The sequence below is a fragment of the Gopherus evgoodei genome, chromosome 11, assembly GCF_007399415.2.
Source record: "Gopherus evgoodei ecotype Sinaloan lineage chromosome 11, rGopEvg1_v1.p, whole genome shotgun sequence".
Lineage (NCBI taxonomy): Eukaryota > Metazoa > Chordata > Testudines > Testudinidae > Gopherus > Gopherus evgoodei.
This window is the reverse complement of record NC_044332.1, coordinates 67785806-67806402: the sequence shown is the minus strand read 5'-3', so window position 1 is coordinate 67806402 and position 20597 is coordinate 67785806. Positions and strand designations below refer to the sequence as shown.

The window sequence follows — 20597 nt, the reverse complement described above, 5'->3', positions numbered from 1 at the left end:
ATCATTTTTTAGTTTTATTTTTCCCCCCATTTTTCCTTACACATGGACTATGACTTATATTCAGATCTCAGTGCATTTCACAGCAAAATGTACAAGGGAATCAAAGTAGTTGTGCATAAACCCAAACTTTTTTTTTTTTTGCACACAATTTACAGTTTTTTGTTGAATGTTAACATGGTTATTTAAATTCTCTTTGATGCCTTCTTACATTCTTATGCCTTCAATGGAAAATATCTTACCAGATCACACAGTTATGAGTTCTCACTATGATGGAACAGGTCAAGCCATTTACAACGGCTGCTGAGTGGCAGATAATGTCATATACACTGATTGGAAGACTACATCAGAAGAAAAAACAGAGTAAGGCACCACTCTTGGAAAATTAAGGTAGCTTGTAGTAACAATAATGAAAGACAATCAGTACTATTCTTAATTGCCAGCAATTCTTAGACTTCAATAAAATACTTACACTATAAAAAATGAAGGAGGTTTGTACCTGAATACAGTTTCCTGATATCTGATTGTATGTATATTAAAACAAAGTATCCAGCAAAATAAGCCTTTTCATGTACTATGAAAAAACTAAACCACAGTCCATATGTTCAATGGTCACATTTAACTGCTTTGTTTTTCGTTCTGAACAAACATACAAAGGAGAAAAAACAAACCAATCCAATGGACAGCATGTAACACTGGCACTTCACCTTCAGAATGATCACATGCACGGAGATGAAGAAATTAATACAACAGTTGTTTTATGGTTGCTGTTCAGTTTGAAAGCCTTAGTCCATGGGGGAAAAAAAGGCTTAACTTCCTTACATTTGCAATGTGAATAAATCTTAAACAGTCACTCCGAAAGTGAGATTCAATAAAATTAGGAGCTGAAAAGTGTTCTGAATTATTCTTCCCATTCAATTCTTTCAAGTATACTAAATTGTTTCAGAGGAAACATGTCTCCATGGTTACAATTCCAATCAATTTTATAAATCCTTAAAAAAAAGGTAGTCCCTACTTAGCTTCCATATCCCGCTATGCATGCACACATTCTTTCTGAAGGAAAAAAGTCTTGTCAAATCCAGATGATTCTTAACACTGATTCCAGGTGCAACTTCTGAAACCTCCTCCAGTTTTCCGTCAGGAGGTTAATCACTGGGTATACAAGCAGCAAACACTTTTTTTTTTGTTTACATGGGTACTGAGTATTTCACAGTTATTAAACAGAGCTGAGTGCACAGATTCTCAAAAAGAGGTTCACGTGTCACTCCAAAGTTAAAGCCATTGAGGCAAAAACATTTCATCTGACTGCTGCTGTTCAGGAAGTCAAATGGTTTATATCTTAGGCAGCTTGCAGTAGGACCTGCTTAAAAGAACACATTCCATAATTCAGATAAAATCTTTTGGATCATACAAAAACAAGTTGATGAACATACCTGGCAAGGTGGGCTCTACACCTTTGATTATGTGTAACCTTTAAAGTGCCCTAGTATTTTATTCCTTTACGCTCATTTGAATTTGTGCAATTATAAAAACAGGAGAGACAGTGTTATCTACTGTGTTTTGAGAGTGACAGAGATCAGATAAACAGAGAACTCATCCTGAAGAGTCTTATCTAGTTAGTGTCCATTTGCTGAGTCTGTATGGTGGGGACTGTTTTCCAAAGGGGGTTATAATACATCCAGCCATCTCCCTGCAATTCAAATGGAAAAAAAAAAAGATACACAGAATAATTATAGAATTCACATAGAAAAGTATTTTGTGATGCCAGGCATCGGACTGACAGCACTGGAAACTAGAGGTTCATAGGTTATGTATACACAGATATCAGCAGTGCAAGCATCCCAATAGTCTCCTGCCAACGTGCCTTAACTTTGCTCTGGAGAGACCACCTCTAGGGATGAGGATATCTAAGGGATAGATGAGGATATCTAAGGGATATGAGGGATGTGGCGCACACACTCAGACAGTGTGTGCGCCAAGCTAGGATATAAATCTACAGTGCACTAGTGTGCCCACACAGTAAGACACAGTGTGAGCCCTACAATCATGCACCAGAAGGTCTGTAGCGCACCTTGACATCTGGCTGTTTTAAACAGAATATGCCGAAGTGCTCTACGGAACTTTCAGGGTGTGACAGCAGTTTCCACGCGGCCAGTTAGCACACAGAAAGTTAACACACTGCAGATTTACAGACCTTGGCTTGTCTCACAGTAACTGACCATGCAGACAACCCCTAAGAAATCATGTTCATTCCAGTAAAGTAACATGTTTCTGCTGGGACTAACAACAATGGCAGTCAGCACTAACTGATGTAGATATGATGATGGAACTCTGGCACCCTGGGGTCTGGATTGAGACCAGCAACATATTTTGCAAAGGCTAAGCAAACAGCCATCAGAGAGAAATGGCTTGTGCTCACAAGCAATTTGGGCTACATTTGAACTGATGATCTACAGATGAAATGGTTCTGGATATTATTTACCCTTCTCTGAGCCACTCAATATCTCAAATTCTGCTTTCAAATAAAAATCTGAAAAAAAACAGTATTTTTTTAAAACCACACAACCCACCTTTCTCCTGTCAACAGTCACTCAGGGATGCAATTAGAACAAACTACTTGATTAAAAAAATATTCTTAGTCTGAAATATTTAGTTCTTGTGTTCACAAGTTAATTCAAGGTAGCAGTTACTTTGTGTGGTAAAAATCTTAGTATGCAAGAGTGATATGCTCTCCCAAATTTAAAATGTTATCTTGTTAAGTCATTCTCTCTCTTTGTTCACTTTGCCACAGATAAACAGACATCAGCGGAAGTTTTCAGAAACCAAAACTCAGTTTATTTAGATTTTCAGATAATGCTCTGATATCAAAGAGGCTACTTAAGCAAAATTTCTGAACCACGAGAGATGTGGATTTGTTACTGAGGGTATGTCTACAATGTAATTAGATGCCCACGGCTGCCCCATGCCATCTAACTTGGGCTCCAGCTAAGGGTCTTTTTAACTGTGGTGTGGACATTCAGGCTCGGGGCTCTGGGACTTTCCCACCTTGCAGGGTCTTAGAGATTAGGCTGCAGCCTGAATGTCTACATCACAATTAAACAGCCCCTTAGCCTGAGTCAGCTGTGTAGACATATCCTGGAAGAAAAGGAATACTCTGCAGTGGTCCTTTCGATTTAGCTTTAGAATGCCCTGCAGTTTGTGGTTCAGAACCATATCTAGTTCTAAGTATTTTAAACCTGCTGCTGAATTAGACATTTTTTTTTGCTTTTCATATTTTACTGTACTGTTGCATTTGTGATCACACAAATGTGTCACAATATGGATCTGAATCACCACAGTATAGCTGAAATACATACCTCTATTCCCTCCACAAAGGAGAACCAGGCTACCTACCTCAGCAGCTACTGGTTTCCACATAGGAAGGAAAATCTGCTCTAAGGCTGTCACACCAGAACTTCCTAGTCTTTTAGGGCACCTTTTACAGATAACAAGGATAACAGCTTGATCATGCTCCAAGCATTGAATGGACAAATTACATTAAAACCTGAAATCTACATTAATGAAAACAAGCTGATGAAGAAATGAGGTAGCGAGACTATTCTGACACTTCTTACTGGTAAGACACAATGATGTTTTTGTTTTATATGCACACGATGCAATCAGCTCTTATAGCTTCCCTTGTGTTTTGCTCAGGTATTCACTGGCTTCAGTCCACTTTTGAACCACGTCACAGCTTCTATGGGTCTCAGCTGAATTGTAAACCTTGTTTACTTCCGAAGAAAGTTAAGCCATACAAAGAAACACTTGCAGTTGTGGGATCATAATTACAAAACCAGGGTGTGCTATGAACTAGCAGATGATGTTCTCCTGCGTGCTAGGGATTTGGGTGCTCTTAAGCCATCCAGCTGTTTTACAAGGCAATAATCCAGATTCCCCAATAGAAGAACTCCGAAGCGAAAGGCCAAGTACTTTACCCTAACAGGAGACTCCGGCTGAACAGCAACTGGCACTAGGGTTGATATTGTGGATATAAGTTCTTATACCAGCTAGCAAAATGAGAAAAGTGTGTGTATCTATATATCACCCATTAATAATGACAGAGAACCAACATGCAGAGAAAGGAAGAGGGAGCTCCCCTCAGGGCACTAAAGGGATTTTTCAAGTTAGATGCATAACCACCAAGTTCTTGGGACCTCCTGAGATGGTCAGAGGTAATAAATACCCCATTCAAGTCATCTGATTTCTTACACCACTTAGTAAGTTAGTATAGAAGGCTACTATTTTTCTAGTGCGGGTTGTGCTAGGTGAAAAATACATTAGTGCTCTGGAAACGGAGTCACTGTATATTTTTATGCCTTTATATAAACATATCAAAAGCTGCTGTTTCCATTTTTATTATTTATGGGCAAGGAGCTAGGTGCTTAACACGTGCGTTTCATGCACAAATGTTCTTTACCAACAACCATTTAGCTTTAGAGTCACCCAGTGTGGAATGGAAAAATCATAACATAGTAATAGCCTGGTATAGGAATGCACTGCCTGATATGTCATTACATGTATTATATGATCCAAGGCCCTATGCCATGCTGTCATCAGCATTCCCTAGCATGTCCTCTATAGGCTCACGACCTGTACGTTAATATACATGCTCGTATGTGCATTTACAATACATACATTTTACTCACACACAGTAGTTACTTACTTCTTTAACAAAGTATTTTGTGCTCCACGGTGCCTCTCTTTCAGCACGAAGTCTCTCTTCATTTCTCTGCCGTTCCTCAAGGGCTCGCTTATGCTCTGTTGCTTTATCAATGTCTCCATCCTTCAGAGACTCTGTTACATGTTGCCACAGTCGCCTATAAATCAGAAGTAAGGCTACGATTTAGTCATGGGTATTTTTAGTAAAAGTCAGAGACAGGTCATGGGTAATAAACAAAAATTCATGGCCCATGATCTGTCCATGATGTATACTATAAACATCTGTGACTAAATCTTGGGGGAGGGGGGCCCACTGTTGCGGGGGTGGAGGAGGAGGAGGTGGGGAAGGGGCTAGGGACAGCAGCACCAGTTGCCAGGGGTCGTCGGAGCAGTGGATGGTTGTGGGGTTGCTCAAGAGGCTGGCTGCAGAGCTGCTCCAGCAGAGGCCAGTCTGACTGTCCCAGGGGCCACCTGAGCAGCTGGCCCCAGAGCCAGCTCATTGGGTGGCCCCAAGATCAGCCACACTGGCCGCTGCAGAAGTCCTGGAAGTCGTGGAAAGTCATGGAATCTGTGACTTCTTTGACCTCCGTGACAGAGACAGAGCCCTAATCAGAAGCTTTAATTGATTTCACATTTTTCAGCAGTTTCCTGGATCACAGTGGCTTGACATACAGAACTGGTGTACAGCAGGTGACGTTATTGCACAATGATACTCCAACCTCTTCTTGGGCATGACAAATTGATGTAAAAGAGAGCAGGATTGAGAGGCACAAGAGAAAAGGAGCTCAGAATTTAGTCTTCCATCTCTAGGCCAGCATTAAGCTGCTCTCGACTGCAATGCTAGATTGGCACGTAAATGGAAAGGTATTGGAAATTTCAGCCTAATCCCAAATGGACATCTGCATGCATCTTAAAACTGCCACACAAGTTTTCTTTCTGCTGAGGACAACTCCTGTAAAGAACTGCTGGACTGCATGGAGGAATATTACTTGTACTATGTAATGTCCAAAGGCTAAAGACCGAGGTCTCCCTATAGCAGGCACTGTACGTATTCGCGAGACAGTGATCATCTGTGCCCTGAATATGCACTTTAAATAGCATTTGCCTGCACTACATCTAGCTCTAAGCAGTGCTATCTATTTCTGAATATTTAAGATCACTTTGGCTCTACTGGTCCCACACACTACCCAGAGTTTGGATATTTAAGTCTATAGATTTCTCCTAGGCAGCCTGGTTTGTAAGTTGAGGAATTCCATGGATTTTATAAAACAATTAAACAGATATAAGTATCTTTTTTTTACCTAGACTCAAATGGCCCTTGCTTCTCTAGGGGCCGTACTCGTTTTCTTGTCACTGACAGTTTTGTCAAGTCCACGTATTTGGCCTCTCCATTGCTGTAGGTGAATTCAAGCATGCTGTTCCATTCACCTTGCACTCTGCAGACTACAGTGTTTGTTGCATTCTGCTTTACTTCACCTGTGACTCTGGAAAATAATTAAAAAAAAAAAAAAAGACCACATCTGAGAATAGACTGCTAGGGCCTATTCTGACTGCCTTGTCATTTACATTTCATTTCGTTTTGAAAGAAACTGCAAGCTAGTCTTCCACACATTCTAAATTTTTAAGTCAGCTACTTAAACTGTGCATTTGCATGGAGAAGCTGGGAGGGGGAATATTGAAAATGCCGTTTTTCTATCATTCTTGTGATATTACCCAACAGAACTTAGCTTTTGGCTTTAACTTAAAAACTTGAAAGCCTTTTCACAGGAAAACTGAGCTGAGAAGAAACTGACATATGGGGTACACTAGTAAACCATTACTACAGTTAATATTTTTCTCCTGGATATCAAGTTTGATATTTATTTACATGTTAACAAGCTTACTCTCTGTGTAGAATAATTATCTTCACCTGCTGGCCCTATAGGCCTCTCGCTCTTTATTTTTTAGGTGTATAATGCAAGTATTGCATTAAAAGAAACAATGAGGCAAGAACAGAGGGGAAGATAAGTACAAAACTCGGACTCAGAGATCTGTGTTCCATTCCTGGCTCTGCCAGAGATTTCTTCGGTGACTAAGAGCAAGGGTGTTGAGATGGATTCGTACAACATTTGAGACCCTCAGATAGAAGATGCTATATATACACATTATTAGCATCACTCCCATGAGTGCATACTTGTGTGGGTGGGGGGACAAACCACATGCCCAAAGAAGGCATGACAATGGATTTTCAACGAAGTGACACTGGAGAGGGAGACTGGAAAGCTTGATTGACCCAGTCAGACTTAGCAAAAGAGTAGCCAAATTTCCCCACCCTTTCATGCGGTGAAGATTCATTCTCCCTTATGAGAGGGGAAGAGAGAGAGTTTGCTAGCGACGCAGACAAGACAAGTGGTCTCTCAGCTGTGTGGAGTTCAAGGTTTCACTGGGGAAGCCAGCCTCTGCCTTACGTATCTCCAGTTATCTGTACAGAATGGATCTATATCATGTTACTCCCCAGGTTCTCCTTCCCACTGGAAATGAGGTTTGCTCAGTGGTGACACTTCCATTGGTCCCCAATCACATCTACATTCTGTGGGGCTCAGCATGTGAAGTTACCACAGTATTAACTTCTGTTACACATATGGTTCTTTGAATCACCAGGTGCAAGGAAAGGAAACCGGGTGCCACTTACAGAGCACAACAGGGCTGGCTACTGGCCACATAGGACTAGATGAGAATTCCCCAATGGGATGGAAAGCTCTGAGCTGGCACAATGCTAGGATAGCCCGTACACCTCTCCTGGCCCAAGTGTAGGCGAGATGTCAGGGCTGAGCTGGAACACAACTGCACTCCAGCAATTCTCAGATGACAGGTAGTCCTGTGGGGGTTGACGGCAGCTGACGCAGATTAAAACCACATCCCCATGTTTGCCCTAACCTACACTGGGACTGTGGCTGGAGCTGCACAAGGCAGACAGTAGCTGCCTGGCATCCCACCCCTCTCTCCCACACTAAGGGTACTACCCGAATCTGTGGGTAGTGTTCAGTGTATCGGGGATTTAAATCGATCTGCTAATCGACACCCATACTCCACCTCGGCAGGAGGAGTAGGTGGAGTCGACGGGGGAGCCACAGCAGTCAACTCGCTGCCATGAGGACAGCCAGATAAGTCGAACTAAGATACTTCGATGCTGAACTTAGTTCAACCCCCCCGCTAGTGTAGCCCAGGCCTAAGCAGATCTCAGCACATGAGACAATCTGGCCTTCTGTGTTTTACTTGTGGGAATATTGCATATTTTTACAAGTCTTTACAAATGTTTGAACAATAAGTTTGATTTTACCCAGATCAAAAAATGTTGGAGTAGTTACTGGAATATTAGACTGAACAGAATTGATGCATCTTAACTATACATTTGCAGTTGAGAAGAACGCAACGTGAGAGTTAGACGAACACTAAACTTGAAAATCATATTTTCCTATGAAGGCTTGTTTTACCAGTTAGCATGGCTCACCCTACGGTATACGGATAAAGTGGGTTAAACAGTTTTTAAAGCAACTATCAAGACTAGGCAGTAACCTACAAGTCCATTGATTTTATGTTGCTTTGCATCCTCTGCCACTTTCACACACCACTGGAGCTATTCTACATTATGAAATTCTCATTTATCTCAGTTATCTCTCTAAACAGACTGGTGCATTCTGAGTGAATTACAGACTAAGACGGCCAGTGTTTGTGTTTACACATTTCATGTGTTAATCAGTTTCATATTTAAATTGTAAAACAGTTAAACTGACACTGGATGCTTGTACAATTTGAGACATCACAGTTTCAATCACAAATTGGTATCTTTGTTTGATTTAAAGATAAAGCTAATTGGGATTTTAGCTCAATCACTGGGTCTTTGCAAGTGAGTGATATTCTGTCACATTGTTAGTGATCATTATGACCTAAATTTCTTCCTATTAGCATTACCCTGCACTGCACAACCATTCCCAGTCCCATATATCATACAGCCTATGGCAGAACAAGTTTCAGCAAAGAATACCACATATGTCTTGATATTGGATTTTTTAATCATCTAGATGACATTCATATTACTCTGTTGAATATTATTATCCTCAGCAATGCAGCTGGGTACAGTGCAATCTTATCTGGCACAGGGCTGACAAGCAGATATCCAACCGATGTCTTACAGCAAGGGTCACTCAAACCAAATCTATAATGGCTGCTGTCAGGGCAACATTCACTAACAGCCCATGTCACTATAACAATTCTGCTACTTGGTCTCAGAGAGTGATTGCTTAGGGTAATGTCAAAATACCATAATTTCAAAATTTCATTGAAAATATATTCAAGCAACTGTGGCTATATCAATGATACATGTGACACCAAATACATGTGACACCCTCTCTGTAAGAATTCCTAATTTTATGAAGCAATATACTACACCACAATCACCAAAGTATATCACTGAAACCATTCCTCCCAAATCACTAACCATTGCAATTAAAAAAAAATTATAAAAAAAAAAATCCATGCTCTTTTTGTTAAAACACACACGGATAAAGAAAATGCCATAACAAAATGATTACGAAGTTGAAGACACAATATGTAGGGTATGAATAAAAAACAAATAATATGCTATTTAAGTAATTAAAAAAATTATGACAAACAAAAAGACCAAGTAAACTTCAATTATCAAAATGCTCTGGAGGACATATGAAACCTGTCAATATAATTAGATTTTCATCTTCCATATGAATCTTGGGATTTTGGGACAAAAATGTTTTACAAACCCAACTATCGGTATTAATTGCTCCTAGCAGAAGGGGGATGGGGGGGAATCCACTTGATGCTATCTAACTGCACCAGCCTGCAGATTTCTGCGCCCACTGGGATACTACCCTGGCACCATGGGTCCTCAAGTTTGAGATGCTTTTTACATCTTATTAAGACAGCCTCCCTAAACTGTTTCTCTGCAACAGCAAATTGCAGAGTCGCAATAAACTGTCAAAACCAATTACATGTAAAAACCTCTATTGTTCAGGCCTATTGGACTAAACATGGAAAAAATATGAAATATTTAATTAAGGGTTTTTAACAAGCACTGTGTTCAGCGGATGGTTGAAAGATGAATCTGCTGATGTCAGATAACAGTTCACAGTAAGTGCCAGAAACTGTTTCACTACAGGTCTCCTTTCTATATATTTTTTCCTTCTTCCATCATTTGAGTGTATGAATCTTTGTATGGGAGTGCTCAAGATCACTTGATCTTACGACAATATGGGCCCCACAGCAATCTAACTTGTCTCTTCCCTTGAATCCAAACGTTTTAGTGTGAAACTCATTCCTGGCCTTTACCTCCATCACACACAAAGCCTGAGTAAGTGTATGGGAAACAGAACAGACTATGGGGAGAGAATCCAACCCCCAACACTGCACAGCACGCAGTGCATCACATCCTCAGTGTCTACTAAAGCCTTTGGGATAGAATATCAATGACCACAATGTTTTGTTTGTTTGGATAATTTAGTGTTACTAATATTTACACTGATTATAGCTCTTGTTTTGTATTCACTCCTTTTCTGCATTTAATATAATTTCATTTATATTTTATTCAATATTACAGAAGCCTGTAAATGTTTCTATACTATATATTCCTGGTTATGAGACATGCTTTCAGTTAAAATGAATCACTGGCACCAAACTCTCCTTCTCAGGCTAACAACCTTGCAGGGTTTTGTTTTTTGTTTTTTCCTGCAAGTTGGAGATTCTTTCATCAGAACAGTAATAGTATTTTGATAACTCATAGAAAACACAATCTAAATACAATGTGCTTTACAAACATTAAACTTCACACCAAACCTTTTTGGTGTGTCATCTCTCACACACACACACACACACACACACACACACACACACACACACACACACACACACGACAGAGCAGGGTTAAATGGCTTGTCCAGTCACAACCAAGTCATTGGCAAAGCCAGGAATGAAAACCTAGAAGTCCGGTCTCCTGATCACCTGAACTGGGTGCATGGGGACATGCACACAGATACTCGCAGCCTCCATTTTATCTGACTAATTAGCAATGAAACAGTCTTTTGCTTCTGAAGTTTGTGTGGCTGGGCCATGCAATATTGCCTCTTAAATCCACAATCCCTCAACAGTTTCAAAAATAGAAAAAAAAATGCATCACTGAACACAGTTTTCTTAGCATAAGGCTACTCAGCATGCAAACAGATGGTGACACAAACCAGAGGCAAGGTATTCATTTACAGAGTTTGAGTGATACAGTATAGGGAATTCAGTAAAAAATAAATGAGTGTACTTACCGGTGCAGTTTGCCACCATAGAATGGTTTGGTATGGAAAGTAATGCTTGCAGAATACCCAGTTTTGGGGCAATTAACATTGACCTTTCCTCCCAATTCTACCCAAGGAACAGTTAAAATTGATCGAGCATATGCGCAAGGTAGAGAAAACGTGTATTCCTCTCCATATTCCAAAAGACTTAAGAGTCCTGCATGCAAAAATAAGAGTGTCGTCAAAATGTTTCCAATTTATAGCACTGGGGCAAGTGGCTGTTGAAGGAAATACATCTAACACTCCCAGAAAAACTAAACTATCACAGTTATTACAGATTCCAGATACAAAAAGAATTTTGTTAACTCCACATTGCCATTAGTTAGGTTTTACAACAGACAAGTACAGACACTGGGTATCCTGGGTACCAGTACATTTGCTGTTCGCCTTGAATCTCTTAAAAGCTTGGTGCTGTACAGGCATAGTAGCAGCTAACTGTTCGCTTGTAAAAGTTTTACTGCTATAATGGTAAGAAATTCACACTCTGGAACCATGCTACAAGCATGAAATGTGCAATGAATTATCAAAGCCAGAGAACTTGGAGGTTGATGTTCACATTTCACTTCCCTCCCCCACAAGCAGATGGTACATTCCACCTTTCCAGAAGGGGTGTAGCAGCCTTAGTCTTCCTTCCTGTCACTTCCTTTTTGTTACTGACTTGTAGATAAACACAACTGTCGCCTGACTGCTGCTCATGCAATAGTCATTACAATTAAATTTTAAAGTGATAACATTCAAATTTTCTTGACATTTCCTCAGGAATCAGATCTACCTACCTCTGATTCTGTCTCTCAAAAAAAAAAGTGTGAAAAGAAAGTGATTCTGTGCTTGTGCTTATGCCAGCTGATGCCCCCTGTAGCCTTAGGTCACTGTGTTTCTTCTGACATTTGATTTTCACAATTTCTCTTGTATCCTATTTTTTCAGGTTCACAAGTTAAACTTTAACTATTATCACACAGTCTTCTGTTCCATCCATGCCTTTGCAGCAGCTGACACAGACCCTTAAGAAGGCAGCTCTTCACCTCCATAATGCTGAGGGATCACACACCCTCTGTGAGTTAGGCACAATTCCTCTCCTCATGGGCAGAAGAGAGAGGCATCAAGTTTTAAAGAAACGACATTAGGGTAAGCTTTAGATCTTTGAAGAACAGCAGTGCAGAGGTGCTCACATGGTCTCTGAAACTGTCTGGAGGGAGACTTCAGCTCCAGGAGTTGCCTTCCTCAGACTCAAAGCACTGATTTACATGTTCCTTGCCTATCCTCATTGTATCAGGAGTGCAGATTATATTCAAACATCTGTGAGTCACAGTAATTGGGCAACACAAACATGAAGGAAAAAAAGAGCTGAGACGGCATTTCCAGTTCAAAACCAGCAACTTGATGACTTACATTAAGGGAAAATGGAATCCTTGGATAATGAGCAACATTCTTATTAAAGAGATCCCATTATTAAATGTAAAGGAAATTTAAAGAATTGAATCATAAAGTGTAAAATATGTTTAGATAGGGCAATGGAAAAATTAACATTTATGTTAAGTATTTTATGTTGTACATTCTAATTTGTTTTGTGCTTTTGAGACATAATAAAAAAGTCAGTTTAGGTTGTACAAATTGTACTTTTGCTTCAAAATCTCATGTTGTGTTTCTAGATACGTCTTCCTTTTCTGCAATACTATAGCCCTGTGGAGGTTCGTGATCTTATGCAATCTTTTGATTGGAGCAATGAGTCCTGTGGCACCTTATAGACTAACAGACGTTTTGGAGCATGAGCTTTCGTGGGTGAATACCCACTTTGTCGGATGCATGTATTCACCCACGAAAGCTCATGCTCCAAAACGTCTGTTAGTCTATAAGGTGCTACAGGACTCTTTGCTGCTTTTACAGATCCAGACTAACACGGCTACCCCTCTGATACTAATCCTTTGATTGTTTCTACCATGCACATCTGGCATCTTCTGTACTCTATAATAAATAAATATGTCATCTAACAACAGGACTTTAAGGTTTCTCAATCTCTTTCTCAAGGTAAATGGAGGAGACCCAGAGCTATTTTGTTAACAAAACAAAAACAAACACTTAAAATAATCTATAAACAACCTGCAAATGAATTCTTTTGAAAATCCTATAGATGCAACTACTGAGTAAGATTTACTTGTTATTCCGACACTGGAGTTCACAGAACTTAATTTTATATTTCTCTCACTGATATTTTTAACCACCTTCCATTTCTGCAGTGAATAAATTACTCACCTTCACCAACCATTGTTACTCCTATTGACATTCCCAAGAATTTACTCTTTGTCCAGACATGAGCATTTACACACATCTTCTTCTCTACACATTCCGCATAAAACCCTGAGACGGGAGGATGATGGGACACTTGCTCAGCTACAAATCTGACTGTATAGTAGTCTGACTCCACTTGGCCCTCTGGCTCTTGTGAAAGAGTGGCTTGCTCTGAGAGGGAGAGGGATGAAGAGGTACTATTTGAGTAAGAGGCTACTTCGCCCTTAGCCATCCTCCAAGAGCAGTGAAACGTTTCTCCGATGATTGGATTGTATGGTTTCTTAGCAATTGCTCCTTTGCGACCTTCGTGAAATGAAGTGAGATAATATTTAACAAAGCGGATCATCCTCTCCTCTGGGGTAGCTCCATTTGTGATTGCAATGAAGAGGTCTGGGTGAGACATGAAGTCTGCATACATCTCCAGCAAAGAACGTTTCTCTAAAATAAAAGTGGGAAGAACCACCTGAAATAAAGACAAAAAACTATAACAACTTAAAAATAAGTAAGCAGACTATAGTTATGAATAAATTCCTGAAGTAATCACATTACAAAGGAAATGGGAAATAGGGATACGACACTTTTAACAGAGATTTAAAAGTCCATTCTGGCACCAATAAGCAAAATGTTCTCAGGATAATGGGAATGGCATGAAAAAGAAAGTTTTAAAATTATTTTTAATGAAAGACTTAAAACAAGAAGTAGAACAAAAAACTTATGGTGAAATAAACACCCAAACCTAAGAGAACTTACCATATATACTCATTCATAAACCAAATTTTTTTTAGTAAAAAAGGGAAGCACCAGAGAAGGGGGTCAGCTTATGAACGGGTATAGAGAGGGAGAGATGAGACATAGCCCCTCCCCCCAACAGAGGGAACAAGGAAAGGCAGCATAGCCAGAAGGGAAGAGGCGAAGCCGGAGTCTCCCCACTTCTGGCCACGCTGCTCTCTCCCCAGCTTCCAAAGCAGTTGCAGCTCTGGGGCTGGCAGGCTGCAGCCATGCCACTCGGCCCCACTCCCCAGAGCATGCTGCGGCCATGCCACCTGGCCCAGCCCACTGGAACATGCTGTGGCTGTGCCGCCTGGTCTGATCCGCCGGAAAAGGCTGCGGCCGTGCTGCCAGCCAGGTCAGAGACATCCTCCCCTGGCCCTCCCCAGTTAAGGTGGGAAGGGATGGGGAGAGAGTGGGGTCATGTGTGGGGGGATCACAGGGGTTACTCCCCTGACTCCCAGCTTCTCCCCCTAAAAAAATTTCCCCACCAGATGCTGTCCCAGCCCATCAGGGTAAGCAGCTGGCATGTTGGGACACTTTGTTTACTTAGGTTTACCTCCGTGCCTGCAGAGGCTCGAAGGAAACAAACCATCTCGGCACACCAGTGGCTTATCCTGATGGCCCAGGAGCCAAAGTTTGCTGACCCCTGAATTATAGAGTTGGCTTATGAACAGGTTATAAAAATTTTCCATTTTTACTTATCCATCTTGTAGGGGCTGGCTTATAAACGAGCCGGCTTATGATCGAGTATATACAATATTCCAAAATAGGAAACAGTCATAAAGGAAGGGAAAACATGACTAACAATTTGTTATGAGGAAAAGGAGAAGAATAAAAACAAATCTAAACTTAACTACTGTGATGGGGCAAGGCCAGATGGCTACAGTAAAGTACTGAGAAACAGGTATGTTAGCCCCAGGCTAAACAAATCCCTAGTACCCTGATAACCAAATGGTAATTGCTCCAGGTTAATCAAGGCACCTGGGGCCAATTAAGATCTTTCCAGAAGGCAGTGGAGATAGCTACTTTAATTAGAACATCTGCAGCCAATCAAGGCAGGCTAATCAGGGCATCTGGGTTTAAAAAGGAGCTCACGCCAGTCAGGGACAAGCCAGAGGAGAAGGAGCATGTGTGAGGAGCCGTGAGCAAGAGGGTAAGGAGCTGAGAGTGAGAGAGTGTATTCCTGGAGGACTGAGGAGGACAAGCATTATCAGACACCAGGAGGAAGGTCCTGTGGTGAGGATAAAGAAGGTGTTTGGAGGAGGCCATGGGAAAGTAGCCCAGGGAGTTGTAGCCGTCATGCAGCTGTTACAGGAGGCACTATAGACAGCTGCGATCCACAGGACCCTGGGCTGGAACCCGGAATAGAGGGCGGGCCCGGGTTCTCCCCCAAACCTCCCAACTCCTGATCAGACACAGGAGGAGCTGACCCAGACTGTGGGTTCCACAAGAGAAGATCACTGAGGTGAGCAAATCCACCAATAAGCACAGGACCCACCAAGGTAAAGGAGGAACTGTCATACTACCTTCTTATCAATGGCAGTAAGGACTAAGTTGTGGGAAGAACTAACTGAATCCTGATTGAGCAGGGGTGGTAAAAATGTGGCCTGCAGGTGCCTTCATCTTTAATGCAGGAATGCAAGCTCCACCATCCAGTTATCCATATTGATTCAAGCAAACCACACTCAGAGCAGACAGACTTGAAAAACCCAATCTTCTGTGGTGAGGAGAAAGCTTTTCTGGCCAAATACCATCAACTTCTGCAGAGTCTAATCTTTAATTTTAAAAAAGTTTCTAGTCTAGTTGTGAAGAAAATTTCCCCATCTTCCATGTGTAAACTAAGAATAAATTAGTGGCAGCCTAATCTTCCCACATCTGCAAAAAGCAGTTCCAGTGTCTGCTTCTGTGCTATGCTTCACCTCAAGCCATGCAAGCGGGATAACTAATTAGTTTTGTCAAGTTTTCACTGCTGCTACTGAGATCCCTGACGGCAGCAGTTAAACTGACAAGAGGAGGTCAATTTCATTCTGCTACCTTTCAATAAAGTTCTGAGCAGCAGTAAAACTGTGGGTGGGAGAGAGTCAGGATAGCAGAGAGCTCTTACTTCCCAGCAGCGAACAGAAAACGGAGAGTGAAAGAGGAGCAGTACTCCACTGCCTGTGAATGCCAGGATGCTCTGGGGCTGAGAACTGAAAGAAAGAACATTCATTCTTCTTTCTAACAACCAGATGAAGGTTGGAGAAAAAGAACTCATATTTATAAGACTTGCTAGCCAGAGACTGCTAAAGAAGATATATACACAAAACAGGTTCTGGAGTCAGCCCCTTTCTCTCCCCCAGAGTTTTGCGGGGAAGTTACCCTTGGACTCCCTTTTGCATTGGTCGTTTGCTTGAGCCCTCTAGTTACTATGAACCTGGTAAAACCTCCAACGCCTTCGTGTGAGGGCGTGGGGATGTATCAGAGTGGTATGTAGATATGTCAGAAGAGGAGGGAGAGGAAGAGAAAATATTGGAGAGCAGTAAAGAAACACAAAGTAGGCAGAGAAAGAGCTGCAAAGAACAAGAGAAAGGAGATGAAGTGAGAATTTTCTCTCTCTTTACACACACAGTTACAGCATACAGCTGTTTCTTTAAATTGCAGTGGAGGTGCCTTTAGGGTGGTACGGTAAGCTATATGGTATTATATATATATTTTTATTTATTTGAGTGGCTAGTAGTCTTCAAATACATGTTTCAAGTCCTGCAGATCAGGCTGAAGTTGGGACCTGAAGTTTCTGCAGACTGAAACTCTGTACAAAGTAGCTACTATCTATTCCATTTTACACAAAATAGGCATGTTTCCACAAGCTCCTGGCAAATTGCCATATGGCATTTGGATGGACAAAAGTTAGGTGTCACTTCACCTGCACTACAGACAGTTTTCACACCTTGCCTACTTACTCTTGTTAAATCCATGCCAAGTTTCAGCTGAGACAAGAGATGTAAGATAACACTGCGCTGTTCTTCCACTGCTCCGAGGTCATCCTCTTTGTTAACACATGTATCCTCCAGCTCCTCGTCTGGGTTTATTTCTTCAGCTTCCTGGTGTGAGAAATCCATAGTCATTTCAAACCCTAAAGGACTAAAAAGCTTAGCCTGTGCCTCACGGGGCAGGAGAGGCAAGTCTAAAAAACCTTAAAGAAATCTATCAGACTGGGAATGGTCTCAAATGAGCTTCCAAAGAAAACCAGACCTCTATATTACCACAAGTGTTTCATGTTTTTTTCTGCTGATGCTACACAATGTTGTACTTACAAATGAAAGAGTGTACAGGTTTTTAACAACAGGTTGAACACACATCTGCCAATGGTCTAGGTTTACTTAGTCCTGCCTCAGCGCAGGGGGCTGCAGTTGATGACATCTTTGATGTCCCTTCCAGCCCTATGTTTCTATTATCCTATAAATCTAAGAAGTCATTGAGAATAATTATATTCCAACCACAGACAACGTAGTAATTAAAGCACTTCTTACGTACTTGCTCTACATTTAAATCTTTTGGCGAGACAAATACATTTAGAATGAACTCTGTACAGGTAAAGAGTTATTCATCTTAAGGGTAATTCTGCTTCTTGGCCTATAGGGGTTGCTATCTGCCTGTATTACGGAAATAAAAGTCTATGTGAATTAAATACTTAATTTCAACCTAGTCTACATTTTTAGGTTTCTTATACAAACTTTACTGAAAGATGTTATAAAAAAGAAAAAAGTGAGACAAGATGTTGTTACATGCATATTGAATAATAATTACACTAAACATGTAATCTGCCAAAGGGTTTAGTGGCACACACACACAACTCTCAGAAACCAAGTTGCCTACAACTGCAACTTAAAAGCCTCTGTTTCACAATCTTCATTATTCTTGTATTTTACAAGAATGTTTTTGCCCTTCAAAATAATTGATAGTTTAGAGTATTGAAAATACAACAGAATTCATCACCACTTGACTTCAGGGCAGTTAAAAGATTAGTTTTTTTCTAAAGATTGAAAAAAAAGCAATAATATATAGGAAAATGAGTTATAAAATACTTCTAACAACTAGCTTCCCTCATCTATCCTCTGCTGAGCAATTTTCAAAAGTAGTTTATATGGTGAATATTTGGAAAAATTCAATTTATTCACTTCACACTGATTTCTAGTGTTAAAATGACACTAACTGGAATAATTTGTGTTACATATTTTAAACTGATGCTTTAATTTGCGCCTTCCCCATACCTCTTAACACATTTTATTCATATGTCACCCTGCAGTTGTTTACTAGAAGACAATAGACTTGCTACAGGGCAACAAAACATTTAATTCAAAAGTGGTCCTCCTTATTCTACTAAAATGTCTGTACTGGCAGAACCACCATAATTTTCCTGCATTATATAAAAAAATTGCTAAATATCTCCAGATAATCCTGCAAATGGAAACATTCCTCACAGACCTGGGGCTGCCACATTACCTTACCCTTGTTAGATGGGAGGGCTCTGGCATAGACTGCTCCTTTATGACAGATGCTGGCTTGTTTGGCTCTGATGAAAAATCTTGAGCTGCTCCATTTTTTAAATGATTTGACAAAGAAATCTTTGGTTCCAACCAACTGATCGTTGTCCCTGAAGCAAAAGAAAGTTTGCGCTGAAACTTATTCATACTCTGGGAGTTCAACAAAAGATGTTTTTGAGTAAGCAAGTTTTCAAAAAGCTGCAAGCAGTTAATCTTGTTCAGCAGCCACAAAACACAAGGTGAATGCACCAGGACAACACCTTCTTTGATTATTAGCATGAGCACTGTGATTGGGCAACTGTAATATATGCGACTTGTACTGGAGAAGATGATCATGTTATAAAAGGTGTAATCAGACACCAGAAAAAGAACCCAAACTGGAATGTTCTGTAACCCCGTGGAGAAGTTTTTGCACCAATTAAAGAAATGGTAGCTATAGCTCATTTTCAAACTTCAGTCAGTTTCAGAAATCAAGGCTAAAATGAAACAATATTTTGGCATTGTTTTCTCTGGAAAAAGTACTTGTCTTTTCTCAGTTGAAGGAACAACATGCTGTGTTAAATAAATAATAGCTGCTCAAAGAGATAGCAGCAGCACCTGGAAAGCTGTCACCCACTAATTTAATGATACAAGTGTCTAGTTACTCTCCACTAGTCTATCAGAATGGATACAATTCCTCATCAATAATGAAAATGTTCCCATTTTATTTCAAAGGTTGATGTACAGTAGACACCAATACAGTTCTATTAAAAACACACATAAATGCTATGAGACAGAAACATTCTGGCTACAACACAAACCCAGAAGCATAAGAATTACTAATAACTTGGAATCTTCTATCCATAATTCTGTATTCTGCATTTTGGTAAAAGAAATTAGGGACATTCAGGAAAAAACAACATGTTGAACATTTCTATCCTTATATACTGTAACCTCAATTATCCAAACTCCCCTTATCGGAAAGAGGTCATGTCCCCCGATTTAAGCTGGGGACAGGAACCTGCATCAGATAACATGGGTTTCATGTAAAGGAGGATCAGAAAAATGAAGTAGCCATTTTGTAAGGGCAATTTGTGTGTGTGGGTGCTTGCACAAGGGGTGCGGCAGCCCCTCTTGGCTTGAAGTGGTTTCCATCATTTAAAAGGTTTACAGTTTTGTCCAATGGCTTTCACCACCCCCACTAGAAAAACTGTTCCAATGTCACTGCTTGTGTGACAGAGTTGTCTTAAAACATCTTAGCCTGGACTCAGTAGTAAAACTCAGCTTTGCATGGCAAGATTTAATCTTCACGGAAACAAGAATCATAGACTATCGGATTGGAACGAACCTCGGGAAGTCATCTAGTCCAACCCCCTGCTCAAGGCAGGACCAATTCCCAAGCCTGACCTTAAAAACCTCTAAGGAAGGAGCTTCCACCACCTCCCTATGTAACCCATTCCAGCGTTTCACCACTCTCCTACTGAAAATTTCTTTCCTAATATCCAACCTAACCCCGCCGCCCCACTGCAACTTGAGACCATTGCTCCTTGTTCTGTCATCAGGTATCACTGAGAACAGTCTAGATCAGGGGTCTCAAACTCAAATGACCATGAGGGCCATGAAGACTATAGTATGTTGGCCCGAGGGCCACATTACTGATACCTCCACACCCACCGTCCTCAGCCCCGCCCCCACTCCACCTCTTCCATGAGGCCCCACCCCCACCCCGCCCCCTTTCCAACCCCTTCCCCAAAATCCCCACCCCAACTCTGCCCCCTCCCTGCCCCCAGGGGGTGCAGGAGGAATGAGAGGTACAGCAGGGGGTGGGGGGAAGGGTGTGGCAGGGGGTTCAGGGCAGTGGGTCGGGGTGCAGGGTGCGGCAGGGGGTTCAGCTGCAGGAAGGGTTTGGGGGCAGGATCTGGCCCGGCGCGTACCAGGGGCAGGGCAGGCTCCCTGCCTGTCTGCCCTGCCTCCGCGCTGCTCTGGGAAGAGA

The 20597-nt window shown here is 41.2% G+C and overlaps 1 protein-coding gene across 2 annotated transcripts in view; it reads right to left on the bottom strand.

Moving 5' to 3' along the window:
- The window catches only part of OSBPL11 (oxysterol binding protein like 11), a 91937-nt gene continuing 71340 nt past the window's right edge, over window positions 1-20597 (bottom strand). For both annotated transcript variants that reach the window (XM_030579834.1, XM_030579833.1), the window contains exons 7-13: window positions 18590-18735; window positions 17042-17182; window positions 13296-13794; window positions 11016-11202; window positions 5997-6179; window positions 4700-4853; window positions 1-1687 (exon numbers count right to left, since the gene is read on the bottom strand). In XM_030579834.1, the coding sequence (XP_030435694.1) occupies window positions 1610-1687; window positions 4700-4853; window positions 5997-6179; window positions 11016-11202; window positions 13296-13794; window positions 17042-17182; window positions 18590-18735 (1388 nt within the window). In that variant the 3' untranslated portion in view covers window positions 1-1609. The remainder of the gene's footprint in view (window positions 1688-4699; window positions 4854-5996; window positions 6180-11015; window positions 11203-13295; window positions 13795-17041; window positions 17183-18589; window positions 18736-20597) is intronic.